Genomic DNA, 21456 nt, shown 5'->3' with positions numbered 1-21456 from the left:
TTTCGGTCTCTACTATTCTCTTTTACGAGTTTTTCTGTGTGTGTGTGTGTGTGTGTGTGTGTGTGTGTGTGTGTGGTCATTGCAGTTAGAGGATGACATTGTGGCAAAGTCGGGATACAGTGAGTCTATAAAGGAGTATATCAGCAGAGTTCACATGGAGCAGTGGATTTTCTTGGAGTTCTCACGCCTGGGCTTCATAGGTACGTTTCTTCTTTACTCCTCTCTTTTTTCTTTTCTCTTCTATTTTCTTCATCTTTTCTCTGCTCTTCTCTTCTGATCTTCTCTTCTCCTCTTCGATCTTCTCTTCTCTTCTGATCTTCTCCTCTTTTCTTCTGATCTTCTCCTCTTCTCTTCATCTTTTCTCTGCTCTTCTTTTCTGATCTTCTCTTTTCTTCTCTTCTCTCCTCTTCTGATTTTCTCTTCTCCTCTCTCACCTCTACTCTCTTCTTCTCTCCTTGTCTCTTCTCGCTTCTTCTTGTATTTTTCCTCACTCTTATCTGTCAGCCTTTCTCTTCTCATCTATTTTCTTCTTCTTTCTCCTTGTTTCTCAGTTCTTTTTTACATCTTCTGTCAGAGAAAGGCGGGACAAGATGCAAGGCCAGATTATTTTGTCAGAAATCACGGGTGACTGGGAGAGTGAGGACCCAAATGCAGGATGCGAGCAGGAGTATGGAGAAAACAGACAGGATCAGGAACAGGATCAGGAACAGGATCAGGAACAGGATCAGGAACAGGATCAGGAACAGGATCAGGAATAGGATCAGGAACAGGATCAGGAATAGGAAAAAACTGGAAGCGCATGCCATGTGCCCGGAAGATCCTGACATCTCTCCCTTTCCAATCTCATTCTATTTATTATTCTTTTCTTTTCTCATCCTCTCATTTGTTCTCTCAGTTTTTCTCCTGTTATTTTTTCTCTTTCTTTCTCTCTCTCTCTTTTTTTCTTTACTGTTTTTCTCCTCATCTATTCCTCCTCACTCCTGTTATATTTCTTCACTCATCCCTTCACCTCTTCTTCCTGCTTCTTCCCAATTGTACTTTTTGTTTTCTTTCCTTTACCTTTGATCACCATTTCTCTTCTCCTCTCACGTTTTCTGCTATTGTATCTGTTGTTTTCTGGATTGTCGTTTCAGCATCAGTTTGGTGGATTCTCACCTTCCTTTAACAAAGCAGAGAACTGAACTGATACGATGGGAGATGCATTTTTCTTTAACAGACAGAACCTGAGAACACACACACACACACACACACACACACACACAAACGCACACAGTGAGACAGAGAGTACGGCGTCAGTGTTTCGCACGTATTCATGAACTCACAGTTACATCGTGTTTATCGCCTCCGTCTGATACGAATTGAACAGACACTCCCTGACACACTATACACTTTCCGCTTGCTTTACAGGGAAGCTTTTCCGAACGGCGGACCTGCCCACCATTGTGGAGTTTTTTCTGATGTTTCACAAAGATAAACCCATCGACTGGCTGCTGGATCACATCCTCTGGGTCAAAGTGTGTAACCCCGAGAAGGACAGCGTAAGACATTTTAGTTTGTTTTTTTTTGTGTGTCCCTTATGAGGTACAATGCAATCCATGGACATGGGGTTAAAGAAGACGTCAGATTCCAATGAATCATAAAACAATTGCAGGAACTCCAAAGTGCTCATTGGACTTTTTCCTAATATTCTTAAAAATGTGCTAGTGGATAATACAAATCAGTTCTTGCCTTTCTTTTTCATTTGTTCTTACATTTTTCGCTCATCTCATCTCTTCTCTTTTTCTTTCATTTGCTCAAATATTTTCTTGTATTTTGTTTTCTCCTCTTCTCTTCTCTTCTCTTCTCTTCTCTTCTCTTCTCTTCTCTTCTCTTCTCTTCTCTTCTCTTCTCTTCTCTTCTCTTTTCTTGTTGTTTATTCTCCTCATTTCTCTTCCCATCTTTTTCCTTCCTTCTTTTTTCTTTTCTCTTCTATTTGTCTGTTCTCCTCTTTTCTCATCTCATTTCCTCTCTTTCATTCTCTTCTTCTCCTGTCTCCTCTTTTCTCTTTTCTTCTCCTCGCATCTATTCTCCTCTCGTTTCCCCTTGCTTCTTTTCATCTCTTCTCTTTTTGTCCATCATCACATTCACATTAGAATCACGCTTTTCTTAGACTATTTATTTCCTGTAAAATCACACAGAGAAACCTGATTTCACTACACTGCACACAAGTAAACACATCAGACGCTTTTGGCTATAATGTTTCAGATTATTTATTGCATCGCTTTGAGCACTGTGCACCTCTGAAATGAATGACTACAAATGTGATTTAGCTTTTGAATATTTCTGTTTTTACATTACGACATGGGAAAACATGAAAAAAAAGGAGAATCCAATTGAGAGAGTGTTTTCAACCTGCTCAATTGTTGCTGGAATAAAAAATTCAGCGTAAAAAGAAAGCGGTGTTTTTGTGTAACTCAGCATTAGATACTTAAGTTCATCTTTCTCCACTTACTGTGCATGTTACTCATTGACATGCAAGGTGCAAATAAATCTGAAGGTCTACCTTGATAACTGAGGCATAGCCAATGATACGATACATTAAAGTCTGTCTCCAGGAAGTTACAGCTCTACCTCTGCCATGTTAATCTGTATTCTATGTGACTCTCAGGACACGCCTCGGTCTCTGTAGTGTTGTGATGCGTCATATTCACGTAGCAGCAGCGGTGCTGAGAGAAGGCACTCAAAAAGCAGTTTAATAAGGAGAAATCAATCTACGTATGTATTATCGGTCACAAACTATTAGTCACTTTCTAAATAATAAAGGTGTAGTACATCTACTAATAACTATATATAAATAAATAAGTTTTCACCGATGCAAATATGTTAAAACCGATGCAGCATGTTATAAATGCCAACTTGTATCCGATGCACACTTTTTTAAATCCATGCATCAACTTTTCCACAGATAACTAACAGGCGCTTACGCTTAGAAAAGTCACCGTATTTTGAAGGATCGTTATCAAGGCGAAATTGGCGAACATTTACAGAACCCGAAGTAAAGGAAAAATAAATTTCAAACTTTTGGATGGATCAAGCAGATCCGTCCAGATCAAGCAGAAAGTGTGTAAACATAAGACTTGGAAAAAGAGATACTTCATGAACAGGTTTCTTCTTGTCTTACAGAAACACTGTGACAACGAGAAGGCAAAGATGAAGCGCATATTCAAGCCCTCTCTGTTTCAACATGTGGGTCTGCACTCCTCCCTGCCTGGAAAAATCCAGAACCTGAAAGTGAGTTTTCTTCTCCTGCCTTGTTTTTTTCATTAATTTTTAACACGTCTTAATCTAGAAATAACATTGACTAATCCTGATGAATTAGTAATGCAGATTCTGTCTGAAAGTCTATCTGACCCTGTGTGTGTGTGTGTGTGTGTGTGTGTGTGTGTGTGTGTGTGTGTGTGTGTGTGTGTGTGGTATTTTACAGGATAAAGACTTCGGGAGCCAGGTCCTGTTTAAAGCTCATTCCAACCCCCCTGCTGAGCTGAGCAGCAATTTGAAGTTCCATCAGAGTCATACTCTGGACAGAGCTTATAGAGGTGAAGACTTCCTGTGGGCTTTCTCACCCAGCGCAGAAGATTACATCCTGATCCGTTTCATTACGCCTCAAAACGTTAAAAGGTGAGAGCATTTAAGTCAGTGAAACTAACTGTCCTCAGAACAGAGGTGTGGACTTTGTGCAAGTCAGAACTGTAAAGAAGGTGTGGCCTTTAATTATATTAGTATTGTAAAGGAGGTGTGGCTTTTTTATTTGGTCAGTACTGTGAAGGAGGTGTGGTCTTTTGCTTAGTCAGTAAAGGAGGTGTGGCCTTTGCCCATGTCATCATTTTAAATTATTTTGCATTTTTGCAAACCTGCATGATGTAACTACTGTACCTTCCAAGTTTTCAATCATCTCCAAGGTCAACATATTTTCCAATGAACCCACTGTCACTTTCATTTTACATAAATGATTGATATTCTGTTAACCCTAGGTTCTGCATTTATTTTAGTTTAGTCATTATAATCATTGTGTAGGTCCAATGTTTTCCTTTACACACTGCACGTTAATCATATTTGAGGTCGCCTCTGTGACCTCACTTCCAGAAAACACATTAGGATACTGAAGGGGGAAACAATCATAGAGAAAATGCAGCTGTTTTTGAAGCCGATTTTACAAAACAAATCCTTTAAATTCTTTATTTTCAACTTTGGCATCTCCTGAGAACCTGTCTCGATGTCCTCCCCCTCCAGGTCTGCGTCTCAAAGAGCAACAGAGTGAACCTACGATAAATCGTAGCAGCTGAGTATATTTACTTAGGGGAGTCGTTGGCAGAGGAGAATGTGTGTCCTACAGTAAACCAGAGATCAGATTTTTTTTTTTATGACATTTCGAATGCAAGCAAGAGGAAACACGAAAGGGCCGTCCCATGGGTAGTGTTTCTCTTAGCAGATCGCAATCAATACGCAGTTAACGTGTGAAATAAGGACATCTCTGAGTACAGGATGTTTACCTCTGGCAACAGCACAAATCTGTGTGTGTTTCTCAAAGAGCGTGATTTTAACACGCAACCAATTACGCAAATGTGTGTGTGCATTTAAACTCCATACAGTTTCAACATATTCAAAAGCTGTGATTCGTAAATGGCCGCATCGTCCATTCTGCATTCTATTGAATATACAATGTGACACTTACAAGTCTACTTAAATATAAACTACACCGTGGCAGCGATGTAAACAGATTTGTTTTCTGCCTAATGTTTCAATCTACACCACCGAACAGTCAGTTTAACTGGTAATGAATCCATAAAGCAGTTCTAGTTAGTAACAAATAACAAGTGCAATATATAATGTCTAGATTTTACAAATGTAAAAATGCAAAGATTTTATAGCATAACTTGTATTATGTATCATAAAAGTATCTACCGTATTTTCCCGGACTATAAGCCGCTACTTTTTTCTCACGTTTTGAACCCCGCGTCTTAAACAACGAAGCGGCTTATTTATGGATTTTTCCTGGGTTTTTTTCCGGTTTCACAAACTTCAAGCCAAAAAAACACTGAGCCCCATAACATTAGATCAATGAAATTTCCGAACGGAAACGAAAAAGCGCACCTCACCTGTGTTCTGAGCTGCACGGCTTCGGGAGAAAAAACGTTGCCAAAAAAAACTCCCGAGAGAAATAGTTGTGAAAGGAAGGAGAAGGACAGTGAACAATGACTTTCTTGGTAGGCTACTGGATACAAGTCGTTGTAACGCGTTGAGTCTGGGTGAAGGGAGAGCTCGCTAACTCCAGTTGCAACAGAAATCATATAAGCACAGACAGGTTTCCAAAACTCGTGCTTTTTTCTTTTTCTTGGCAACAGCGTTACGGTTTAGTCAAAGAAACTTAGAAATGAGCATCAGAAAATAATAAGGACATAATCCTCGTCTTGAACACACGCAGTAATACCGGAAATGCAGTGGTATGCTATTCCCAAAATACCGCTATGCTCCTAAAGGAAGCGCAACATATTTTACCCGTTACACCGTGTAATGTGCCTTTCGTTAAAGCCTGTGTAAAGTTCATTAGTTTCAGTGTAGACAGGTGCGGCTTATAGACAGGTATAGACTTATTTATGTTCAAAATAAAAATATTTGTACAATTCAGTGGGTGCGGCTTATATATGGGTGCGCTTTATAGTCCGGAAATTACGGTATATGAGATAATGTTAATAATCTAAATGTGTTTAATATTGAAAAGCCCAAACTTGTATCCATTTGTGTACACATTTTCTATAGCACAGATGCCCAAACTAGGGCCCCTAATCCAAAGTTGGCCCTTTGATTTGACCCACCATGCCATATATGAGAAGAGAAAATAGAAGAAAAATTATATAATGGACACAGATCTTCATTTCTACTTTGAGATAACTTTTTTATTAACTGAGAGAACTACAGTAGTACCTCCATCTATAAGCTGATTAAATTGAACACGAGTGAACTGAGAAGCAATCTCACTTTCATCTCAGCTACATCATAATTCTGAAAATGTTCATGTCTTTTTTTAGAGGTCAGTGATATTACAAGGTAATGGTTTAGGTGTATTATAGCTTGAATAGCTGTATTACGCATTGAACTCTTTTGTACCATAAATTTAATTGAATATGTTTTTAGCCATGCTTGCTGTTTATTTATTTATTATTTATTATATATTTGAATAATATAAAATGATAAATGACAGGAGGTATAAGTAAACATTCACTTTTGGCCCACAGCTTTCATTCAAGCTCGATTTTTGGCCTTTCACTGGAAAAGGTTATTCTGTTTGAACTGCTTTATTTTATCATTACCCTCAAAAGGATATTCCCTTTTTCTACTGACTTTATGGCAGTCGGTATTATTTCGTGTTTCGAATATTTTTTTTTTTTATATAACGCTGTTGATGGTCTTACAAGAAAAACAAGCTTGACTTAAGTAAAAAATGAATTTATACCTATATTCATGATACAGTCACTGTGTTGATTCTTGCACATGATGTGATTTGTTGGTTGTTTTTGTTTTGTTTTTGTAGGAATCAGAAGGTGAAGTGGTATTTTAGCATAGAGTATTAGCAGATTAGGTTGTTCAGCAGCTGTTCCTGTTTCGTTAGCTTTTACGCGGTCATGAAGCTTAGATCAGGTTTCCTCATGCATATGAGTTATTGGCTCGGTGCAACTTTTTTAATAATTGGTCTTTTCAATGAGCTGTTTATCAGCTGCTACCCATTTCTGGACTCGTAAATGTCATAAATGCATAAGTGCTTGGCCATTGGGCGTTTTCTGTCATGTATAATGTACCTGTGTGTGTGTGTGTGTGTGTGTATGCGTGTGTGTATGCATGTGTGTGTGTGTGTGTGTGTGTGTGTGTGTGTGTGTGTGTGTGTGTGGTGTGTCTAGGTACCGCTTCAGGAGTGGAAATATCGAGGCAAATGGAGATAAGTTTTACAACACCAGCGTGCAGGTGCTACCTAGTGATGTAAGTGGCACTTTTTTCACAAACTCTATGCACTCTATGTCACTATCTATGCATGATCTATGTGTGTGTGTGTGTGTGTGTGTGTGTGTGTGTGTGTGTGTGAGGTTTTTCAGTTGTAGGTGGGGACGAAGTATTCAAAAAATTAGCATTAGTTGGCCTCATTAGTAATTATGCTATAAGTAGGTTCTCAGAAGTACAGTAAGTGTATGTGTGTGTGTGTGTGTGTGTGTGTGTGTGTGTGTGTGTGTGTGTGTGTGTGTGTGTGTGTGTGTGTGCTTGTGTGCTTGTGTGTGGGGGTATGTGAGTGTGAGTGCTTTGACTTATTATACTAGAGTGCAATTTCCTTCCACACAGAGAGAGAGACACAAACATACAGCAAGGCAGCGTGTCTGTGGCTTCGGGACGCTTCCTGTTGCACTTTAGCTTTACTGGCATTGTACTTTCAGTTACTGCCCCATATCTAAACTCTGTGTGTGTTTGTTTGGTGTGTGTGTGTGTGTGTGTGTGTGTGTGTGTGTGTGTGTGTGTGTGTGTGTGTGTTTCAGTTGTCTGTCAGGGAACATGTCAAGCAAGGACTTCTCCCATGTTGCAAACCTTCCTCCGACGGCTTCATTGTAATAGGTATTGTCATTTGTCAAGTTTGTTTTAAATTTGCTTCAGGTCACTCGTGTCTTCTTTTGCCTCCACATAACATTTGCATGACACAAGGATTTGAATGGCTTCTTTATGACTGGGTCAAGAGGCTGACGAGACCAGAGATTCACTGTATGCACTGTAATATTTAAAAAAAAAAACAGGTACGCTAAGATTACAAGTCACATGAATCAAAATATTTATTATTACTTCATTGATTTTTATGACAATCCCAATTCCAAAAAATTAGGGACTCACTAAAATGTAGGTAAAAACAGAATATGAGATTTGCAAATCTCATAAACTCATGTTCTATTCACAATGAAGCAAAAAAAAGTTTTAATAGAGACTATATACCATTTAAAGGGATAAATAAGGTCATTTTGAATTTGATGGCTGCAACAGATCTCAGAAAATTTAGGACAGGACCATGTTCCTCACCGTGTAGCATCCTGTCTTCTGTGCGTATACATCTGCGAACTGGGGAGACCAGTGGCTGAGGTTTTATGAGACAATTGTTGTCCCATGTGTCTGATACAGGATTCTAGCTGCTCAACAGTTCAGGGTGTCCTTTGTTGTATTTTTCATTTTATGATGCGCCAAATGTTTTCAAATGGTATTGGTATATTGGAATTTAAATCCAAAGGTCATGAGGTCATTTCGGAAACAACCACGTACAGCTGAAAAAAAAGGTGTCCCAATACTTTTCTCTATAGAGTCTATAACTCTTTCATTGCATGAAGTTTACATTTACATTTACATTTGCGGCATTTAGCAAACGCCTGTGTCCAGAGCGATGTACAAAATGCTTTGAGTCTCTAGCAATGAATAAATCTACACTGGTACGCTATATTACAACTTAATCAGACTACAAATCTGGATTTTTACAAAGCAAACTTGGAAAGTGCTAATTTAAGTGTTTCAAGAAGAGGAAGGTCTTCAACCGTCGCTTAAACATAGTCAGGGACTCTGCTGTTCGGACATCTAGAGTTCCGAAGTTCATTCCACCACCTCGGTGCCAGAACAGAGAAGAGCCTTGAAGTCTACTTACCTCTCATTCAGAGAGAAGGTGGTACCAGTGGAGCAGTGCTGGAGGATCTGGACAGCGTGGTGCAGTGCGAGATGTGATGAGGTCTCTGAGGTAAGATAGTGCTGGTCCAATTTTGGCCTTGTGGGCAAGCATCGGGAGAACTTGGGCAGATTGAACACAAATCGTGCAGCTGCGTTTTGGATCATTTGCAGTGGACGAATAGCGTTCAGGGGAAGACCTGCCAGGAGAGAGTTGCAGTAGTCCAGTCTCGAAATCACATGAGACTGAACAAGCACCTGGGCAGCCTGTGTTCAGACATGGTCCTTCGGATGTTGTAGAGAAGAAATCGACAAGAACGAGCCACATTAGCAACATGTGAGGAGAAGGACAGTTGATTGTCCATAGTTACCCCAAGGTTGCGAGCAGTGGCTAAAGGGGAGAGCAGAGAGTCATGAAGAGTTATTCTGAGATCTTGACATGGAGATGAATCACCTGGGATAACCAGCAGTTCTGTTTTGCTGGGGTTGAGCTTTAATCGATGAGCACTTATCCATGCAGATATGTCTGTCAAGCACGCCGAGATCCGAGCAGACACTGTGGTATCTGAGGGAGGGAAAGAAAAGATGAGTTGAGTGTCAGCAGCATAGCAGTGGTAAGAAAACCCATGTAAGGTTCTCCTCCTTCTATTTGCTCATTTAAGGCAAAATAGCGGAGGAAAAATATGCCATTTCATCTGCAATCATTCCAACTGGGTTTATTTGCAAAATACCACGCGCTGGTTCTAAACAAAACCATTTCAGTTTAATAGTTGAGTCTATATTTTAGCGAAAACAGCTGAATAAAAAACAACACCCTCTCCATGCCCTGTATTGATGGTTAGCCTGCAACCAAAAGATTTTAATAGTAAATAAGCGGTTAAATAGTGTTTTTTTTTAAGCCACATGCAGTATCTATACCGAATATTTCTAAAAATTTCTCAGCTTTGGCTACAGTTTGCATACCACCAAACCAGCTGTGTTTGCTTGCAGGATATTTACTGAAATAGATTGTTTCCTGCACCTCGTTTCACTTGAACGCATATGTTATACAATAGTAATGCAGATTTCCAGTGAAAATACACATTTGTGAGCAAGCTGCGCAAACTCATTGCTTTTGGAGAACCGCATTTTGTGTACACAGCAACGTTTAGTTTTTAATACACAACAGGATAAAGTTTCAAAGGTGTCAGTTAAAACTCTGTGACCACACCTGGCCACACCTCAACTGAGAGAGAACATAGATAAGAGCATAATTTATTGTTTTTAAATGCCACCAAGCTATTTACCCTTAGGTGAAACTAAAATAACCATGTCTGCTTGAAAGATAAACCTCATTTAATTTACCAGGAAATGAACTTTTTGATGCCATATTCTTTTGAATCATCTAACAATCTTTTAAACTAATATAAAAAATGTATTAATAAGTGGAAAATTGCTACATATTTAAATTTCAATAAAGAAACTTCAAAAAAGAGAAGTCAGGAGAATTATTATGAGGGGCCAAAGCTCCCACTGGTGGGTTGTGCATTTGGTACCTGGGCCTTCAGTGGGGACGTACCTGACTTAATCCACCTCTTAATACCACCACTATCACATCACAATTTTAGAACCATCAATACTATATAAAAACACGATATAACAACAAGTGGCATTACACATATGGAGGATTAATCCTATTTTACTAAAGCAAGAAACCCAGACTCCAAACCTCTACACTACAACCACAACTGTGCACCTACATCATCTGGAGCAGTTCAGAATCAATATTTGTCTAATAACATGACAAAAACCTACAAAATAAATACAATACAACCTAATCTAATTGCACCACTTTTCAGAGGCTGTAATCCAGTGGTACCGCTCGTATTCACTGGTCTGGAGGTGGTGAACAAACCCTTCCCTGGGCTGAGACACGCTAGCTAGCTTCAGGGTTTGGCCGATCTCCTCACGATGTCTAGCTTTTCTTCAAAATGGATTTTTAAGTATGTCAGAGACCAAATCAATTTCTCTTCATCTGTCAGCCATTGCGGGTGTAAAAAAGTCTCACTCTGATGTATTAATATGTGCATATCGCTACAGACATGTTTTCTTAGTCGGCATGTTGGGTTCCTCCTTCGTCTTTGTTTCTTTTCTTTTAATTGTCACCAAACTGGCGATTCCAGTTTTTTCCAGCGAATGAGAACGAAGCCACCAAACAGGAATTGAGTTTGTACCCAACAATTTTATGCTCTCACAAAACTTATCAAAGGAATTTTTCAATTGTTTGCCTGTGACTCACTGACAAATGCAAGGTGAAGGTGAACATGTAGTAAAGCATGTAAGTATCGTCACGATAATCTTCAGGAGCAAGAACGTCCTAAAGAATGTGCCGGAGAAATTCTGTGAGTGCGTTACCTTGTGGTCAAATATAACAACGTTTTCTTCTTTTCTCAATTCAAGAAATGTGCAATTTTTCTCTTATAATTATTATTTTTTCTTATAATTACCTTGAATCTAAAAAGAAATCTAAGATTACGGGAATAAAGTCGTAGCACTATGAGAATAAAGTCATAATTACGAGAATAAAGTCGAAATTGCTCAAGAGATTATTCTTATAGTGCTACAACTTTATTTTCGTATTGCTACAACTGTTTTCTCGTAGTGCTACAAATGTATTCTTGTGTTACTACAACTTTATTCCCGTATTGCTACAACTTGATTCTCATTGTGCTATTAATTTATTCTCGTATTGCTACAACTTTATTGTTGCAATCTTAAAATTGCAACAATATTTTCGTGGCACTAAAACGCTATCGTAGTATGCTGAACTGAATTTATACACATGTGAAATTTAAGTGTACTTCCTGTTCATCGTTGTAAATTTTGTCATTTGTCTTTTTTAGCTATTACTTCTACCAATCTAATTACTAATTACCAAAGCCTAAAATTCTATTTAATAATAATGTATCGAATCTAGTTTCAGTTTCAAAGCATACTGATTCTAAGAAAGACTCTAAAACGGAAATCAAGATTGCTCTTCGTGGTTTGTTTGCATGCGAAGCAACCTGGGTTATTTAGCAAACCCTGCTAGCTGTGCTAAAGAGCTTGACGTGTAACTCCTCAGGCTCAAGTATTGATGAACCTGTCATTAAAGAGCTAAAAAAAAAGTGCTTGGCCCCCCAGTAATCGCTGCTTCGAGCCATTTGTAATAATAGTAATAAGCTTGAATTTATAAAATATTTCAAACTAAATAGTACATTCATTAACAAGAGCAGGTGTGTGTGTGTGTGTGTGTGTGTGTGTGTGTGTGTGTGTGTGTGTGTGTGTGTGTGTGTGTTTGTGTGTGTTGCAGCTTGTAGTCTGTTTTCACCAAACCTCAAAAGTCCACAAATGAAAGTGTAAATCTAGAAACTAGAATATCGTATCCCTAATTTTGTCTCTGTTTGACCATGTAGGTTTGTAAAAATTAAAAGCAACATGAACAAAACAGGAAGTGGAAAACTTTCAAAAATAACACCCCACTTCTCTACTGTTCAGTGGACATTTTTTTATTAACATTTCTTTCTGAAACCAGTTCATTTCAAATCCTCTATGAAGGATCTAGGCTGTAGAAAGTAGTTCATTCGTGTAGCGAAATTAGAGCGAGCGTGAACTAGAGGAAGTGAGACGAGCATGCAGTGGTCTTTAGTTTGCGGGCAAAAGATTATGCAGACAACCTCAACCAAAGCACGGCTCTGCGTGTGAACTGTGAAAATACCTATAATACTTACATTCATGAACAACAATTTCGTCACAAACCAATTCTCAGTAGCAGTGTGTTTAAACTGTAATTAAACATACACCACATTTACAAAAGTTTCTATACCATTCCACATTTAGTTCCCATCTGCTGTTATAAATCCCTCCACTCTTTTGGGAAGATGTTCCACTATATTTTGGAGTGTGCTTGTGGAGAATTGTGCCTTCAAGAGTGTTATTACTGATCAGTCAGGTAGTGATGTAGGTGCGGAGGTCCGGAGTGAAGTTGGCGTTTACATTCATCCTAAAGGTGTTCACCAGGGTTCAGGTCTGAGCTCTGTAGCAGGAGATCTTCCACTCCAACTTTCCCAAAAGTATATCTACATGGAGATGGATTTGTGCACAGGGGCATGCTGGTTTGGGTCTCCTAATTTAAATAAATGGAAAATTGAATGCTTTCGCATCTAAAGACATTGAATTTACTATGTACAGTTTGGGGAAGAAGCACACATGGCTAGAAAAGTCAGACATCTTAATACTTTTGTCTATATAGTGTAGTCTTGAAGAAATATACATAAAAATGGTATTTGATTCATTAATTGTGTTTCTGTGTGTGCAGGTTCTTTTGTGAATGGAATAGCAGAGGGACCGGTTGACCAAGCGCTAGGTCAAATAAACGCCATGCGCCTTCTTGTTCATTCCACTGCAGACTTCTGGGCCGTCCTGAGTGAAGTGAGGCTCTTGTTTTTCTTTTATGCTCCTTGATGTTTTTTTGTATACAGCAAATCCACCATCCTGCAGAACAGATTCTGTAGAACAGATCAGAGACTCCACAGATGTGGAATATTTTGAAATCTAAATATTAAGCTTTAAAAAGTTTTAAATCATATTTTAATCTGTCAATTTCTCTTTTCTCTCTCCATTTCTTTCTTAGCTTCTCTCTCTCTCTCTCTCTCTCTCTCTCTCTCTCTCTCTCTCTCTCTCTCTCTCTCTGTCAGTCTCTCAATATCTCTCTTTTTTCTCTGTCAATCTCTCACAATCTTTCTCTCTCACTCTCTCCACCTTTTTTATAGCTTCTTTCTCTTTTTCTCTGCCAGTCACTCAATATCTCTCTTTTTTTCTGCCAATCGCTCTTTCTATCTATCTTTCTCTCTCTCTCTCTCTCTCTCTCTCTCTCTCTCTCTCTCTCTCTCTCTCTCTCTCTCTCTCTCTCTCTATCTCTCTCTTTATCTTTTTCTATCCTTCTCTTTCTCTCTCTCATTATAGTTTACATACAATATTGCCAAAGCATTAGTATAAAAGAATGGAAAGGAAAATAAAATTTAAAAAATGCAAAATGTACATGAATGAAGTCAAAAGAAATAAAAAAACTCTGAAAATAAACAAACTGCTCTCTCCCTCTCTCTCTATCTCTCTCTCTGTTGCACTCTCTCTCTCTCTCTTTCTTTCTTTCTTTGACAGATCTTTATTGAAGTTTGATGAGCTGTGACAGCGTGAGATGCTGAGAGACTGATGGCTCCTCCTCCTCTCTGCGCAACAGTGCCCCCGGTGGTCAAATGAGTTGAGGAACAATCACATCATGAACCTTTTTAATCCTTAGTTTTTCAGGGTTTTTGGATTGCCACAGATGCTTACTGTTACAACCAGCCCAGCAGGACAACATCTCCTGAGCAATAATCCCAACCTACGCCTCAGTTTTTACCACTAGAGCAGGATCCTGATGTGACCTAAATGCTGCTGAACCTTTTTACTTGTTTTATAGCGCTGTTTGAGTCTCTGATCAAACATGCCTCCTTTTGCACGAGAGGCTACTAATCACAGGTGATTACATATTCTAATTTTGGTGCGTAATTTGGACTATTTTGCTAATAATTAAGAGGTTTTGACAGCGGATATACGATCAAAATACCTGAGACAATACATACACCACAGTGCTTACTGTATTCACCAACACTGAAATCATCAACCCAACAGAATCTTCACCCGATTCCAAGATGATCTATTGTCATTCATGTCACACTTCGGTTCAGCCTCATATCCATCTCATTTCCATGAAACACACCTTAACTTGTGTAACAACACCAAGCCAAAAAAGAACACACAATTAGCAGGCATATCCAAGATCCCTTGAAAACAAAAAAAGAGAAGAGAAAGGAGAAGAAAGAATGAAGGAACAACTCTGTCAGTGAAACTACTCTGTTAGAGGTTTATGGGTATATATTTAAATAAATATTTAGATTTCATTTAGTTGAACAGTAAACATGTGGCATTAAATCCTTTCTTTTTTGTGGTGTAATTAATTCATTTATATTTGTGTTTTAATTGGTAGAACTTTCCTAAGGATTGGATTTGCCTTTAAAAGAAATACATGTAAATGACACAAAGCTTATAGTTTTGAGAATTCAAAGTGAAATAATCTTCGCCATTCAAATGAGTTCTTATCAGATAGCTAGCAAAATGCTACAGCATTGTTGACCAGGATCCTGCCTCGGACGTGGTTAAGATGTTTCACTTGAAGGTTCAAATCCCAAACACCAATCTTCTACTGCTGGGCCCTTGAACAAGGCCCTCAACCCTCAATTTCTATTTTATCCAACTGCTCTGTTGTATAAAACACTAACTGTAGGCTGCCCTGGATAAGAGCATCTGCCGAATGACATATCCATAAACATACAATCAGCAGAAAGTCATTATCCAGCTGGCACGCTGTGGAAACCCTTGACCTTCAAACTTTAAATGAGGTCACCATAAGTCAGTCTGGAAAAAGCATCTGCAAAATGTCTTTTTTACTGGGAACCTTATTCCATTTGAGGATCTCAAAACTACTCAAATTCAACTCAATTCAAAATATAGGCATTTTAATGCATTAAATTCACCAAAGAAAAGAAAGAATTTTACTTTATGTCATGTGTAAATAATTCACAATACCCAAAAATACATATTAAAATATTTTTGCAGAATTAAAGTTCTAGTTTTTCAGCCTAATTTGCTGCACATACAGAAGGCAGTTATAAAAGTGTGCACCACTTCCTATATATATAGGAATATATATATGTGTGTGTGTGTGTGTGTGTGTGTGTGTGTGTGTGTGTGTGTGTGTGTGTGTGTGTGTGTGTGTGTGTGTGTGTGTGTGTGCAGGTTGTTATGTGAAACGGGGTTTTTATACTTTTTGGAATTTGAATAGGTCAGATTTAATGATTGTTGTTGTTAAATATTTATTTATTAATAACAAGTGAGTCAAGTTTCATCCTGAATAAATAAGTCATCACTTCTTCATTTATACATGAAAACACTGGAAGAAAGTCAACACTGACAAGAAGAATACCGATCGGAATCATTTTTGTATTTTGTATTTTTTCGAAAATGTTTGTCTTTATGTAAATCTGCTACTCAAATGAAGAACTCGTGTGCAACCAGATGGGATTCGTTGTGTGCAGTTGTGATCATCAGTGTTAGTATTTTTATGGTCATGCTTGACATCGCTGTAGAGAACAGAGTGAGATTGATTTTGTTCTTCTCGGTTGCCATTTTGTTCGTTCTTCCTCGCTGTTCTTTCTTCAAATTGGGTTTAAAGACAAATTCTTTCTTTTAGCATTTTTTTTTTTGCAGGACAAACTCAAATTCTTATATATTTCTTAAAGTTCTATTTGAAAAAGAGGTATAGTTTCTATGCTGAATCCACATTGGTTTTTTTTTCCAAAATGTATTCTTTTGAATATTGTCTTTACTTGATTAACGGTAAACTTGAAAAACGTGTAAACAGATGAATAAGCAAATTTCAACATTATAATTTAGAATATTTTTCATATTGGATTTTATTAGTTCAGAAAACGAATTTCTGATGTTTTGTGTCTACTTATTATTATTATTATTATTATTATTATTATTATTATTATTATTATTATTATTATTTCTTCCAAAAAGTCACTGTCCAGATCTTACCTTTTACCTAGGAACATTTCTGTGTCATATAAAGCACCTTTAGTCTTATAAAGTCTTTTTCAGTATTTACTCTTAATTTATTATTATTATTTTTTTAACATTGACCATTAATACTGAAGACATTCAAACTCTGAAAGAACGCATATGGAATGATGTAGTAAAAAAAAACGTTAAACAACCCGTGTTAACATTTTTAGTTTTAATGACGGCAATTAGGCCATGAAGCCGTTTTATATATATATATATATATATATATATATATATATATATATATATATATATATATATATATATAAATAAACAGTGATTGCATGCTACATCATAGTGACATCAATCCAGTTGAGATAATTTGAGATGAGTTGGTCAGGAGAGTGAAGGAAAAGCAGCCAACCAGCACTCAACACCACTGGGAAATCCAGATAGTTGGAAAAGCGTTCCAGGTGACGACCTCATGAGGCTGACTGAGGTAATGCAAAAAGCTTTCATTAAAGCGAAAGTTGGCGACTTTAAAGAATCGGAAATATAAAACATTCTGGGTTGTTTAACATGATTTTTGTTGCTACGTGTTCTTTCATAGTTTGGATGTCTCCAGTATTAATGTAGAATGTTGAGAAAAAATTAGAAAAACCATGAAGGAGAAGGAGTGTGCAAACTTTTGAGTGGAATATCAAGAACTTTGAAGATGGATTTTGGACTGTAATTAATATCAACAGTCTCCTACCATGGCTGAGGAGCACATGTTGCACCTTAACAACAATGGAACTGTAATAAATGGACGGTCGTGATGTAAATGATGAGGACGGGATCCCTTTTGAGTCTGGTTCCTCTCAATGTTTCCTCCTCATTCCGTCTCAGGGAATTTTTCCTCACCACAGTTGCCACTACCTCACTCATTAGGGATAAACTTACAATTATAAGGAACAAACTTATACATTGTTTTATAACTGCTGTATCTGCTGTAAAGCTACACACACACACACACACACACACATTAAGGAGCACCAGATGTCAAATGAAAGCATATTTTTATTAAAACAGGCATTAAGAAGACCAAGCGATGTTTTGAATGCTATCACAAGAATGTTAAGTACAGCTCAGGAATGTTGTGCGTGTTACACACAGCTGTTATTGGCGGCCTGTTGAAGCTCCTCGGTGAAAAAGCACCAGGAGATCAGAAATGTTATTTCCCTGAACAGAAGCACCTGAAGAACTCGACCTACGGTAATCGATCAGGTTACCTAAAACACGCGGTGGCACACGGCAGTTTCACAGGCACCTTCATCACTGCTGTGTTGTCCACGAAATAAAAACCAAAACGAGCTAAAACACGACTCCCGCACGATGAGAAACACAAATGACGGCCATCAATAAATTAATGGAACTGTTTAGCACTGGAGGTTTTAAAACCCTGCCCTAACATAAGGCAAAAATACTTCTAACATCAAATATAAATTAAAATAACGAAAAAAGAATAAATCCATGATGCGTAGCGAACACAATGTCATCGAATACAACAGCTTCATGAATGAAGAGGATCGGTTTAGTCGGGTCTTATACACTAGGAGCAGATTCAAAAGCAACCTGTCAAAAACAACAACCGAACATGTAACAGTGGCATCTTGTAGAACGTCTAGACGTGGAAACAATTAGAGAGGATAAAGTAAACTGAGCCGAGTTATTGAACTCTAGATGCCGGGGGGAAGAGGTTTAATCATCCTTCGTTACTTCCGCTTGCTTTTGGAGTCGGTGGTCTGAAAGACGCTGGAGGCAGACATCAGGTTCTCGATGTACTGACCTAGAACTTGGTTCTCGGACTTGAGCTTGAGGTTTTCCTCTTTCACGGCGTCCACTCGTGCCGAGAGATCTATAAAAAATTAATAGATCAATTATAATCATAGATAAATCTCTCTCCAGATGATAGGCTGTTTTCTTCTGAGAAAGGCTTTTCACTAGATTTAAAGTGTGACTGTGGAGGATTTGTGTTCGCTAAGCTACATGAGCATTAGAGAGATTAGAGGTCGCCCGATACCGATACTCAACCGATTCTCAACCGATACTCAACCGATACTCAACCGATACTCAACCGATTCTCAACCGATACTCAACCGATACTCAACCGATAGTTTTTCAAATGGATACTGGATTAAAAAATTCTAATAAGAACACTCCATATAAAATACAAATAAATGTCATTTCAATGCTCTGGCTTTTGTGAAGACATTTGAAGATGACCATTTAAAGCAGGACTGTTTGGATTATTGTGAAATGGTAATGCTTTAAAGCAGGGCTTCTTAAACCTACCTTTTTTTGCCATTTTCCACTTGGGGAGAGGATTTTTAAGCACCATCTGTCTCCCATCAACCAAAAAATATATTAATGAAACACTTCCAAGTTAAGAAATGATCTCAGAGAATCTTCTTCTTCTTTTTTCGGTTTCTCCCATTAGGGGGCGCCACAGCCGATCATCCGTCTCCATACCCCCCTGTCCTCTACATCTGCCTCTTTCAATCCAACTACCTGCATGTCTTTCCTCACCACATCCATAAACCTCCTCCTTATTCTTCCTCTTTTCCTCCTACCTGGTGGCTCCATCCTCAGCATTCTCCCACTGATATACTCCATGTCCCTCCTTTCCACATGTCCAAACCATCTCAATCTCTCCTCCCTCACCATGTCTCTAAAACGTCCTACATGCGCTGTCCCTCTAATAAACGAATTTCTAATCCTGTCCATCGCCGTCACTCCCAACGAACATCTCAACATCTTCAGCTCTGCTACCTCCTGCTCCACCTCCTGTCTTTTACTCAACGCCACTGTCTCTAAACCACCACTGTCTCTAAACCAGGTTAACTTGTCGAGAGTAAACCATTATTTTTGTACAATGGTTCCACTTTTTCCTACCTGTACCCTAACTGATGTTGTTTTAATTTATGTGCATAAGCGACCTAATTGTTTGTCTGTTTGTTGCTTTGAGTGTATAAACTTTATAATAGAGAAAATCATTCATGTAGAAATAATTGAAAAATGTTATAAATCCCGCCGATTACTGCGACCCACCTGTAATGTCTTTATTCCCCACTAGAGGGCTGCCCGCAACATTTTGAGAATCACTGTAAGATTCTATGTAACATTGTAACATTATTTTCAGTTAATACATGTTTTAAATTATTGTTTGTTTGTTTGTTCACTTCAATATTTACTTTTACATTTTTAAATTTAGTTCATTTTCATTTTATTTGCTACCTTAGGTATGAGATACAGCGTGCAGTCTGGCGTGTCAAAACGAACTGCACGTGATGGCAGCGATTCGCCACTAGAGGCTGCTCTCGTATTGACTGCGGACCTTTTCAGCCACAAAAGCAACCTGGAAAAACTGTACGGGTTTTTGTTGTCGATTGTGATTAAACGGCAAAACCGATTAATCGGTCGACCTCTAAAAGAGATGATGTTTGAGCAGGTTGATGATCTAGAAAAGGTGTTCAGTAAGGTTGAGAATGTCAGGGATCTGTGCAGGACACTCAGGTTGTTCACCTCTAAACTTAACACATAATGAAGTCATGGAGTTTAAATAGTGCACAGGAACATATCATGTGGAAAAGGGTTTGAGTATTTTCATATTAAGTGGAATTAAATGATATGTTTACAGACATATAAAGACATTTTACACAATCGTGTGCATCAGACTTTGTGAAAACAGTTTGATGAAGAACCGTATCTAGGTTTTATGGTCAGGCTGAAATTTTGCATGGTGCTTTTCCATATATTCACATTTGTGGAACTTACAATTATCTAATTTAAACATCTGAGCAGTTGAGGTTTAAGGGCCTTGCTCAAATGGCTCCTTGGTAGTGTTGGGATTTGAACTCACAACCTTCTGGTCAGAGCACCTTACCCACTGTGATATCACTTCCATTTTATAACTGCAAGATAACATATTAAACTAGTTTAACGCTTTAACTCGTTTATGATGTTTTACCTTCCAGGGTGTTCTGCAGCTCCAGCACCTGGTTTATGAGCCTGGTTTTCTCCTCCAACTCCACCTGGTTTTCCAGGTCACCTGAAACCCAGAGCATCTCTGAGAGCATGATCATGTCTCCCGTCCCACTCGTGAAAATACACTGGGACGTGGTTATGGATGACATCATACTTATGATTTAAATATTATAATATGCTTAGTGACGTCATACCATCCACATCAGAGTTCATGGTGAAATAATCGTCTTCCTTTTTGGGATGCAGGGCTGCGGCTCAGGTGCACTGGACATGGAATTAAGGATGCATTTATAGCAGAAATAATTAATTGATTGATGAATTGAATAATTAATTAAGTTGCCCGTTTATACAGGTAGATATTTTAGCAAGAAATATTCAAATGAAGTATGCAAAATAGTGATCTATATGAGTGGGAACAGCTACTGAGCAGCAGCAGCATAAACGTTATTGTGTACGCGTCAAACAAACTTGCTAAGCATTTACTCGACCGCTATGACTTTTGCAGTGTCCAATAGAAGGACAGCTCGTAACATGACCAACCAATCATTTCAGAGAGGGGCGGGATTTTTCCGGATATCACGTAAAAAAGGGGTAGGTAAAAACAAACGTATGTTTAATCAATGGACGGAACAATTCGATGTAATATTTCAGGATATAAATGATAGACAATATAATAAATCGGAGAATAAAAAGCATTTCACAGTGTTGAACATTGTCATTAAACCCTCTATCTCCTAGGAGAATGACGTCAACAGCTGACATGATTAACAGAGGGTTCTATCGGTAAATTCGCAATAAATCACTTAAATAGATGCCCAACCCTAACCAGTAGATTAAATATAATTATTAATATATTTTAAGGATGTATACTCACCCAATCAGGAGATTCAAATGGATCAGCAGAGATCTGATCAAAAGCAGGATGCTGTACAGACCTATTACAGGGTTGCCAGTTGCATACATCTGAATCCCTCCTCCCAGTCCTACACTGAGACACATACAGTGCATTAGAAAAATTATTATAATTATATTAAACATTACTATTAAGTATGATTTAAATGATAGACTTGTTCTCGGTAGTTGGTTAACTTT

At 38.2% G+C, this 21456-nt stretch overlaps 2 protein-coding genes across 5 annotated transcripts in view; one reads left to right on the top strand and one right to left on the bottom strand.

Moving 5' to 3' along the window:
• The window catches only part of LOC310736789 (alpha-1,3-mannosyl-glycoprotein 4-beta-N-acetylglucosaminyltransferase B), a 34879-nt gene extending 17172 nt beyond the window's left edge, over positions 1-17707 (top strand). The window contains exons 8-16 of one of the 4 annotated variants that reach the window (XR_014536668.1): positions 86-200; positions 1408-1538; positions 3163-3270; positions 3464-3657; positions 6933-7011; positions 7557-7632; positions 13049-13161; positions 13891-15499; positions 15568-17707. Coding sequence is in view for 1 of the 4 variants with exons in the window: in XM_083560622.1 (XP_083416748.1) it covers positions 86-200; positions 1408-1538; positions 3163-3270; positions 3464-3657; positions 6933-7011; positions 7557-7632; positions 13049-13161; positions 13891-13908 (834 nt within the window). In the remaining 3 variants the exon portion in view is untranslated. Of the gene's footprint in view, positions 1-85; positions 201-1407; positions 1539-3162; positions 3271-3463; positions 3658-6932; positions 7012-7556; positions 7633-13048; positions 13162-13890 lie in introns of all 4 variants that reach the window. The other 3 variants (XR_014536669.1, XR_014536670.1, XM_083560622.1) reach the window with 3 other exon arrangements.
• scocb (short coiled-coil protein b) lies at positions 17380-21346 on the bottom strand. The gene is made up of 4 exons (XM_083560685.1): positions 21239-21346; positions 20559-20628; positions 20348-20428; positions 17380-18235 (listed from the first exon to the last, which is right to left on the bottom strand). Exons 2-4 carry the CDS (start codon positions 20575-20577, stop codon positions 18093-18095), a joined length of 243 nt encoding a protein of 80 aa, XP_083416811.1. The 5' UTR covers positions 20578-20628; positions 21239-21346; the 3' UTR covers positions 17380-18092.
• Between the last annotated feature and the right edge of the window lie 110 nt (positions 21347-21456).

Source organism: Silurus aristotelis (genome assembly GCF_946808225.1).
Source record: "Silurus aristotelis genome assembly, chromosome: 14".
Classification (NCBI taxonomy): domain Eukaryota; kingdom Metazoa; phylum Chordata; class Actinopteri; order Siluriformes; family Siluridae; genus Silurus; species Silurus aristotelis.
The sequence above is the reverse complement of the archived record's forward strand: the minus strand, read 5'-3'. Positions and strand labels throughout refer to the sequence as shown.